Source organism: Petaurus breviceps, unplaced genomic scaffold, assembly GCF_028583685.1.
Source record: "Petaurus breviceps papuanus isolate PSGF00001 unplaced genomic scaffold, PetGlider_PUasm1.0 90752, whole genome shotgun sequence".
Taxonomy (NCBI): Eukaryota; Metazoa; Chordata; class Mammalia; order Diprotodontia; family Petauridae; genus Petaurus; species Petaurus breviceps.
Genome location: NW_027187336.1, coordinates 443,775 through 454,231, shown reverse-complemented (window position 1 = coordinate 454,231; position 10,457 = coordinate 443,775). Strand labels below are relative to the sequence as shown.

Below are 10,457 nucleotides of genomic sequence, written 5' to 3'. Positions count from 1 at the left end.
CAGCCATACTGCTTATGCTAACTAATGTACTTTAAAAAAGGAAAATGCATGACCCTTGGACATTACAAAATCTCTCAGGAATATGTAATGCTTATTTTCCTTTGTGTTTGTGTGTTTTGTACACTCAAGAAACTGAAAAATGAATGAAATGATCACACTAGGCCTTCATCTCTTTTGGTGAAAAAATAAAGTAATAACTCTAATTAGAAACTATGCATGAGACACAAAATGAATAAAATACCTCTTATAAATTCTTTCAAGAACAATCTAATATCAGCTAGTCACAAGACATTCTAAGGTTTTGAGAAAATGTTAAAAGCAAAAACTATAGGGGAATGAAACGGTTCCATTAGTATATTATATTTGCTTTTTGGTTTCTATTATTTTTTTTAATCTCAATATGGTTTTTATCATAAAAAGAAATGCCACATTAATTACAATGCAAGTGAGAGGGGGAGGGGACATGAGGGTGTCTGAGAAATGTAAAGGCATGTCTCACTATCACAGTTCAGATACAAATGGCAGACTGTGAAAAGAAACTGTAATTCAGCATAGATTAATCTTTTAGGATTTATTTATCAGTAAAAAAAAAAACCCTCACTAAGCAAAATAAAGAGCTTACTATAGGTATGCAAAAAACGAGCTCCCCAGTAGTCTTTACCAGGATGAAACAGGATTAGCTTTGTAGTTCTTGTAATCTTCTTCACAGAAGAATGCAATTTCAGTTTCATTGGCTGAAAAAAAGAAAAATACATTTTTGAAAATTTTTAATGAAAAGTTAAGTTTAAACTTAAAATGGGAAACACAGGTATACTGACTCAGAATTTTAGCTTCCAGGGCCCTTAAGTGAGAAAGACAAGTATATAATTTGCTGAACATAGCACAAGAAAACGTTTTTGTTGAAGAGACAAATGATGCGGTAGAGCACTGGAGCTAGATTCAAATCCTGCCTCACTTATTTACTAGCAATATGATCAGAGACAAACCACTTAACCTCTCAGAAGCTGTTTCCTTTTCTATAAAATGGGGATAACAAAAATTGCTTTATGAGGTTGTTGTGATAAATGAACTTTGTAAATCTTAAAGCACCACAGAGACATGTTATTTGCTTAAAATAATTTTTAGTTTATAAACATTAAAAAATCCCAATTATAAATAAAAAGAAAAAAAATCACCCAACCAGTCCAAACAAGGCAACATGGATGGTTTTCAGAAAATCACCAGTGCTCCTTCTTCATCCTCCTTATAGTTCTAGGAAATAATGGACCTTGATTTTTCAAGTTCACTACTGAGTTAGTGAGAAAGGGGGAAAAATCCCTCTTCCCCCTCCTCCCTGAAATTAGCCTGTAGGTATAATAATTTAATACTTAGAGGATCAGTAGAATATTTTACAGATCACTTTACATTCTCCCTCATGACCCATCAAAATATGTGTCTGAAGAAGTTAATTTTTTGCCCTGCTTATGATTAATTCATAAGGCTTCAACAATATGCAAAGTGAAAGACACAAATTGCCTTCTACAGCAATACCTTCAAATACCTCTAATTATTCACAGGGGATATGGCACAGCTACAGGACCCACAAAGGTTCAGAGCAGTCACAATTCTTTCAACCTAACAGGTCAAGGACTTCTTCTAAAACAATAAGTCAGCAACATTATTAATTCAGAACTGAGACAAATCTGATGGAAAGCCTTCACAATTATTAAACACGCAATTCTTTAAGGTGTGGAGCCAACAAGTTTCACAACTGCTTTTTAAATTAAGGCAGAAGTTAATACAGTCTGCGTGGTTATACACAAAGGGCAAGAAGGGTTTCAGAATCTTGACTAGAAAACAGACAAGATTATTTGCAATGAATATTGAGCACTTTATTAACATATCTCCTACTCTAAAATAGACATACAAAACTCTACCAAATATACACTAAAACAGTAACAGTAATTATTAAATAGAATCCTTAAGAAAAGTTAGCACTTTTGTCTCAAAATATACAACTTCAGTGCCTTAGGATTTATCACCAAAATATTGATAAATTTTAGCATGCAATTTCACTTGATTTTTTTTTTTTTATAACATCCCAGGGATGAAATTTAATCAGAGTAGCTAAAAATCAGCTTGCAAAGATCAAGTCACACTGGGTCTGTGGGTGGACTGCAGATAGCACTCAGAAATCAATGAAAGGGTACTGGAGACAGACTGAACTCCTGGAAAACATTCCTAATTTAAAGTCGGTTATGGCTCATAATGAAATAATTCCAAAAAGGAGTTCAAACTTAGCATGAAGAAAATGTTGAAAAAGATGGTCTTTGCCTAGTTAAAGAAATTTAATATTAAAAGAAAATAAAATGTTTCAAAACTGGTCCCAAAAGCATAAAAAGAACTTAGGGGGTGGCCAGGTGGCTCAGCAAGTAAGAGCACTGGCCCCAGTGTTGGGATGACCTGGGGATCAAATCTGGGCTCTGATATGTGGCACCACACCCAGAAATAACTGGCTGTGTAACCTTGAGCAAGTTACTTAACCCCAATTGCTTTAAAAAAAAAAAAAGCACTTGGGACTTTTCCCCATCCAACATGCCCAAAGGGGTGGCTTATGTAGAATTTGGAAGTGATTCTAATTAAACTTATAATGGAAGAAAGGCTAGAAATTTTACATTCTTTATTATCATAAAGCAAGTTTTTACTAATGCAATAGTCTATTATTACATGTAACACTTTATAAATATGGCTATGCTTATAGCAATCCACTTAGTAAATTTGTTGACTATCACTACACATTTCTTTTATGGTGGCCAACCTTACACTACAGACCCTTCTAGGGGCAAATATATAATATTTTCACCTTCAATCACAGGTGTAGATTGAGTTAATATATGGAAAGTACTGACAAATAGAATTCTGTCTGACACATGGCTTCTCTCTCAGATCTAAATAATTTAGAAATCAACTCACTGTTTATATAGGCATTTAAGTCCTTTCATCAGATCAGAATTATCTTGGAAAAGAAGGTAGTAAAATGATGTTCCTGTTCTTAGGTACTTAAATTTAACACATTATCCTAAAAGACAAACTTTTTACGAGCTTCTAAGCTTGAAGACATTTTTTTTTCCATGACAAATTTTTTAGCTTGAAAAATTTGGGGATATGAATTTTTAATATTTAGTGTGAGAAGTAGAGATTTTCTCTCTTCTCGTTAAACCAACAAAAAAATTTCAAAAGTCAAAATAGCATTTATTTAAAATTTAGAACAATGTGGTTCTCAAATGACAAGAGAATTAAACTTATAAAATCTATATAACCCTGAAAATAAATTAACTTGTGAATTCCTATACATGTTCCAGAAATTTACTTACCAAATTAAATGTACTATATATTATATACATATATTATATATATACATATATATGTATCTTCCCTTTCAAGACCCACTCCCAAACTATCCTTATCCTTCCTACCATAATTTCTTGAATTCTTGCTTCTTACTACCTTTAAAAGTAGCTCCTAAAAGAACTGTAGGAAGCCTAGCAGTGTGATGGTCCCCGAGGGCACCCGATTTTAAATTAAATGTGCTGTAGGCTGCAGTGCACTCAGGTGCACAAGCCCAAGGCACGTGAATCTGAAATGAAAGTGCAATCTAAAATCCAATAAATACTCTTCCCCTCGTCTTACTATCAAATAAAACCAAGAAAATAAGAACCCCCAAATCCATTTATGGAACATTATAACAATGACTTTCATGTTTAATTAGCTGAACAGAAATCAGGATATCCAAACTAATGATCTAAAGTAAATTATTCACTATTTCCAAATGGTACACATATTTATCTTAACACTTAAAAAAACACTTCTGGGAACAATTTTTAAATTATCATTTAAAAAAATCAAATGCAAATAGGCTACTTAAGTCAACCTTTCTGGCAATTAACCAACTAAACAATAAGAAATCATTGAAGCCATATTCTGTGCCTAGCCTTGTGTGAAAGATTTATGGGATACTAGAGTAGATTCAAACACCATTTCTGTCCACAAGGAACTTACCATCTAGTTGGGGAAGATAAGATATAAATATATGAACTACTAAGTGGATAAGAAGATATGATAAGGTGCTAAACTGTTTGGTTCAACTGATCAAAGAACAAAACAGTAAATAATAAGGTGCTGCTTATGGGGCATAGGAAATAAATGGGAAAGGAACTGTGGAGAAGGCAACAATGGGGTTTTTATATAGTAGTTTCATTCAGAAAAGAGGGAGTTTCAACCCAAAGCAAATATTCTATGCATCTGATCTCACAAAATTCAGATGCACAAGCCATTCAAAAGTTTGTTAACAAAAGAGCACTGTCTCAGGTGGATCAGCAATCTAAATTAAATAGGTTCCAACTACAGAGTCCAATCCTTGATCTGAAATTGAAATGTGAAGAAACAGTATAATTAAAAGCTCAGTTTTCACATTTACTATACTATACATATACTGAATGGATAGAGGAAGAACAATCTATTACTGTTCTTTCAAACCCCTGTTGTGAATTTATGAATATTTGCAAATTGCCCAGTCCTAACTTATTACTTGAGTATAAGGTTATATTAGTATTATGGTGACAAATAACTACCTTAAACATGTTAGAGGAAGACAAAATAATCCTTAATGAAACACAAATTAAGCATGATTTTCACCATGAGTATGAGAATAGTATATAACTATGTTATTAGATATACATAAGTGACAAGATTTTTAGCATGAAAAAGGGTTCTGGTAATGAGCAGAAAACTGAAATGACACTCAAAATGAAAGCATACCACAAGGGAGTTTTGGAATCATTATAGAAATATGCTCAAAGTGAACTCCCCCTCCCTCTCCAAAAAACCCTAATAACCTCTGAGTTTAGCCTACAATATCTTATCTCAAAACATTTCTAATACAGCATCAGCTCCCAAATGAAGTGAAAATGCTATAATTTCTTTATAAAACTAGAGAGAAATCAATAGAGCTAACCACTTGAGAGAACACAGAATAAAGGAAGTAAAATGTAACTAAGTAAACTTACTCTTTAAGTTATTTTACATTTCAGTGTAAAAAAACCGAGACACGACACAGACATTCTTTAAATCAAAAATAACAATTCCTGGGAAAACTATTTTTTTGTATCCACAAAGACTGGTGTGTGTGTGTGTCTGTGTGTGTGTGTCTTAAATACTCAATCTACATGCAAACACTACTGACGTCAAGTACAGAATATACAATTGGCTTCTGCAGTGCAGATAAAAGGTCAGTGTATAAATGAGAAAATTTTACCCTGAAAGTCAATCTTCAATAAGTTTTTTTTCCTCTCTCACAGCTTTTCTTTGCCTTTCATAGACCCTGCAGAAAAGTCATAATGATAAATTTGTAACATTGCTATTATTTCCATGGCAACTGGCTGTGATGTCAAACACAGAGTGACAGCTCTACTCCAAGATCAAGCAGGAAAAAGGATGGGCCCTGATGACTTAGAATTTTCTTTCAACCTTTTTTTATATACCTAACTTAAGAAAAATGGGGCTGAGAAAACCCCCCAAATACTTTTTAAAATAATAAGCTTCAAGGATTTTTTCAACAGCTCTGTTCCCACTCAGATTCTCTACTATTCTCAAGGGACCATCTCTGTTTCTCCTGTATAGTAGCATCCTTACTTCCAGAGTAGAACAATGCTCTAGGCAACAGAGAAGGAAAGATCATGTAGGGGAAGAAATGGCCGCAAGTAAGGGAATAAACCCACCACTATCCCAAGACTTCCAAATCCTAACTGGACAAAATATGGTTTGGAGCTCAAAGCTTTCATTCTTTTCTGTGACTACTGAGCTCCTGAAAAATACTATTACATAAAAGCTAATGCATATACATTCAAAACACTCAACAATAGAGGGCTTTAGTCTGATACTCAAGATATTTGTGCTAATTCCTTTCATTTGATCAAAAGCATCTCCCTAATACATATGTGGATAAAGAAAATGAATAATTTTCAATAAAGAATTACAAACAACAAGCATATAAAATGTTCCAAATCACCAATAGTAGGAGAAATGCAAATTAAAACAACTCTGAGATTCCATTATTATGTCTAGCAAATTGACAAAGATGATAAGAATTGAAAATGGTCGGCGCTGAAGGGGTTACAGTAAGACAAGCATAATAATGTACTGTTAATGAAACTGAACTGGTCCAACCACCTTGGAAAACAATTTAAAAATATGCAAGAAAACTACAAAACTGTTTCTAATGCTCTCTGACCCAATGATCCCACAACAGGGCATATTAATCAAAGAGGTAAAAGACGGACTGAAAAGTCCCATCTATATATATAAATATTCAGAAAAAGCATTTAAAAAAATTTTTTTAAGCAATTGGGGTTAAGTAACTTGCTCAAGGTTACACGGCCAGTTATTTTGTGTGGGTGCCAAGTATCTAAGGCCAGAACCGATCCCAGGTCTCCCAATGCCGGGGCCAGCGCTCTTACTCACTGCGCCACCTGGCTGCCCCCAGAAAAAGCATTTTGTGTGTGTGGTAGGAAAACAATGGAAACAAAGTGTTTTTCAATTAAGGAAGGGCTAAACAATTGTATTATATGAAGGTAACAATATTAGTATATCACGAGAAATGATAAATGTGAGGCATTCTTTTTTTTTCCTTTTTGGAGGGGAGAAAGCAGGGCAATTGGGGTTAAGTGACTTGCCCAAGGTCACACAGCGAGTGTTAAATATCTGAGGCTGGATTTGAACTCAGGTCCTCCTGACTCCAGGGCTGGTGCTATATTCACTATGCCACTTAGCCGCCCCAATGTGAGGCATCTTGAGAAATATGAGGCAGTTTATATAAAGTGATCCACTGTGTAAAGGAAGCAGAACTGGAACTGTGTGTATGTGTGTGTGTGTGTATGTGCGCACAATACATTACACACACACACACCACAGTAATGTAAAAGAAAACAATACTAAAAGGCAAGCTGAATTCATGTAATGTCTGCTCCTGATTTATGAGGACAAATTATGAAATTCCCCACCTTCCTCAGAGAGAGGAGGGGGTTACATATATGAAATGTTGCCTCCAATATCAGAAGTGCTTATGTTTCTTGTTTTATGTGAAAGAGATACCAGAAAATGAGAACTATCCATAGTATAAAAAATAAAAGTCATCAATGAAACAAAACAAAAAATCTTCCTTCCTGTTCAACTCAAAGAGTAAGACGAGGGGACCTGCATGAACTGCAAAGATGTAAAGACCCAACTTCAAATAATCTTCTGAATTCTCTGCTCCTCATCATCACCTACACTTCATTTCTTCCTACCTAGGACTCCTTTTTTCTAGTTATATGAAAAAAGCTACATTTATTCACTGTCAATTTAAAATAAAAATCCAACATTTATAATCTCTACCACAGAAGTGTTACACTTTATGTGTGATTTGAGTTTATTAGTATCATAATTTTTGAGACATTTTTTCGAACATTGCCAAATTGTCATCCCAAAAATGAGTAACTCATATATATGACTAGAATAAGGGAGACAAGAATGGTTTGACATCAGGAAATGATTAGAATGCTCAAACATAAAGAACAAAAACTGTATGATTATTCCAAGAGATGCAAAAAAAAAAAAAAACCCCAAAGCATTGACAAAATATAGCATTTCACGGTGTCCAAACCCCTAAAACAAAGGCAGAGAAAGTCCTTTCTTTAATATGATCAAAAGTACATATTTAAAACCAAGAGCTAGCATTGTTTGCAATAGAGAAACATTAGAGGGAACGGCTAGGTGGTGCAGTGAATAGAGCACCGGCCCTGGAGTCAGGAGGACCTGAGTTCAAATCTAACCTCAGACACTTAATACACAAACAAAAAACTAGCCGTGTGACCTAGGGCAAGTCACTTAACCCCAATTGCCCTCCAAAAAAAAAAAAAGAAAAAAAAGAGTCACATTAGAAGCTTTCCCAGTGCAAACAGAAGTAAAGATGCCCTCCACTAGAATTTAATAGAGTTCTAGAAATGGTAGCTATACCAATAATACAAAAAAACAAAATTGAAAATATAAGTATGAGCAAAGAAGGACAAAATTAACTCTATTTGCAAATGATATAATGATGTACTCAGAAAATGCCAGAGAAATCATCAAAGAAACTGAGTGAGACAATCAATAGTTTCACATTAAGGCAATTAAATACAAAACAAATACAAGAAAATTATCAGCAGTTCTATATAGGACTAATAAAAACCCGAAGAAGCAATGAGAACTGTCTTTCAAAATAACTATAAAATATATAAACTATCTGGGTATTAACTTACACAAGAGTTATATAAAACCAACTACAAAACACACTTTTAAAAAATAAAGAGAAAAAAATCACTAAAGAGGTATTCCTTGCTCATGGTTGGGCCATAACAATATAGTACAAATTTGACACTGCCTGAATTAATTGACAGATTTCTCTCTCTCTCCCACTCCCTCCCATACTATATATAAATACATATGTCCACACACATAAATGTATCTGTGTGTATATATACTCAATAAAATATTAACATTTCATTTGGAACAACAAAAAGTCTAGAATCTCAAGGAAAAATGAGGGAAAAGTACACGTGAAGAGGTCATAGCACTAACAGACGGCAAAACAGGAAACAAAGCACTGAAAACAGTAGCCTACTGTCTAATAAACTCAAAACCAGAAATTACTGGAGACTACCTTTTTGACAAGAAGTGCTAGGAAAACTAGGAAGCACACAGGCAGATATTAGACCTAGGCTAACATCTTAACCTACACATCACTTTTTATAAACTCAAAATGAACAACAAGAATATCAAAGATCATATAATAAGTCAAAGAGCATTTTTTAAGTGCTTGCTATATGTCAGTCACTGTACTAAGTACCAGGGATATTAAAGAAAGGTAAAAAAAAATAGATCCTGCTCTCAAGGAGTTCACATTCTCATGGAAGAGAAACACGCAAAAACTGTTTACAAACAAGGTATACTGGAGGTAAATTTAGAATAGTATTAAGGGGCACCAGGAAAGGCTTTTTACACAAAGTAGGGTTAGAAGTAAACACAGGAGGTTGAGATGAGAAGAGAGCCTTATTCCAGTCATGGAAAACAGCCAATGAAAATGCAGAGTTGAAGAACAAGGAGACATCAACGGAGTAAGGTATAAGAATAGAAAGATAAAAAAAGGGACAGGTTATAAAGGGCTTTCAAAGTTCAACATAGTATTTTACATTTGTTCCTGAAGGTGACAGGAAGCTACTACACTTTCCCAAGTAGGAAAATGACATGGGTCAGACTAACACTTTAATAAGATCGCTGATAATTGAGTAAAAGAATGGACTAGAATGGGGAGAGACTTGAGGGATGCCAACCAGAAGGCTCTTGTAATATATCAAGCTTGAGGTAATTAAGGCCCACAGCAGGGTAGTGGCAGTGTCAGAAGAGAGAAGGGGGGCATTGATTGACAGGATTTGGCAACAGATTGGATTTGAGGGTGAGTTAAGAGAAATTGACACTTAAATTGTGACACCAAAAAAGTGACTGGGAGGATAGTGGGAGCCTCAGATGTAATAGAGAAATTCATAAAAGGTAAGGGTTTAGAAGGGGGAGGGGAGAGAGATAATGAGTTCTTATCTGAAGATGTCTACTGAATGTCCAGTCTGAAAATGTCCAATAGGAAGTTGGAGACAATGGACTGGAGGTCAGAAGACAGGTGAAGGCTAGATAAGTAGATCTGAGAATTATCTGCATAGAGACAATAAAAATCACCAAGGGAGATAATGAGATTACCAAGCAAAACAGTAAAGAAAGAAAAAAGAAGAGGGCCCAGGATAGAGCCCTGGAGATCTTGCAAAGGACTGAGGAATGGTTGGAAAGAAGGAGAACCAAGACACAACAGTGTCACAGAAACCTATGGAGAAGAGAATATCAAGAAGAGAGTGACTACAGTACCAAAGGCAACAGACATCAGAAAGGAGGAAGGCTGAGAAAAAGCCATTAGATTGGGCAATTATGAGATCACTGGAGAGAGCAGTTTCAGTAGAATAAGAAGGTCAGAAGCTAGACTGCAGGGAGTTAAGAAGATAGAGGGAAGCAACAGAGGCACCACTATAGACAGCGTTCTCTAGGAGTTTAGCCAAAGAGAAGAGTGAAGATAACTAGTGGGGAGGGATGGACCAAGCGAGAACTGACCAAGTTAAGAATAAGATGAGGTACCTTTCACAATTAAGGCTTCATCACATAAAATTTTTTTTTTAAAAAGCCTTTTGTATAAATGAAATCAATAAAGATAGAATAGAAAGGGGAAGAGGGGTTTGGTGCAGTAGAAAAAGTGAAGGACCTGGGTTCAAATCTCAGCTCTTCTGATTATTACTTGTGTAACCTCAGGCAAGTCATTTAACCTCTCTGGGCCTCAGTTTCCTCATTTATAAAATGAGGGAGTT

At 34.9% G+C, this 10,457-nt stretch overlaps 1 protein-coding gene across 2 annotated transcripts in view; it reads right to left on the bottom strand.

Moving 5' to 3' along the window:
* Positions 1–344: 344 nt before the first annotated feature.
* The window catches only part of CUNH2orf76 (chromosome unknown C2orf76 homolog), a 111,204-nt gene continuing 101,091 nt past the window's right edge, over positions 345–10,457 (bottom strand). The window contains exon 5 of one of the 2 annotated variants that reach the window (XM_069067764.1): positions 345–734. In XM_069067764.1, the coding sequence (XP_068923865.1) occupies positions 658–734 (77 nt within the window). In that variant the 3' untranslated portion in view covers positions 345–657. The remainder of the gene's footprint in view (positions 735–10,457) is intronic. The other variant, XM_069067763.1, reaches the window with a different exon arrangement.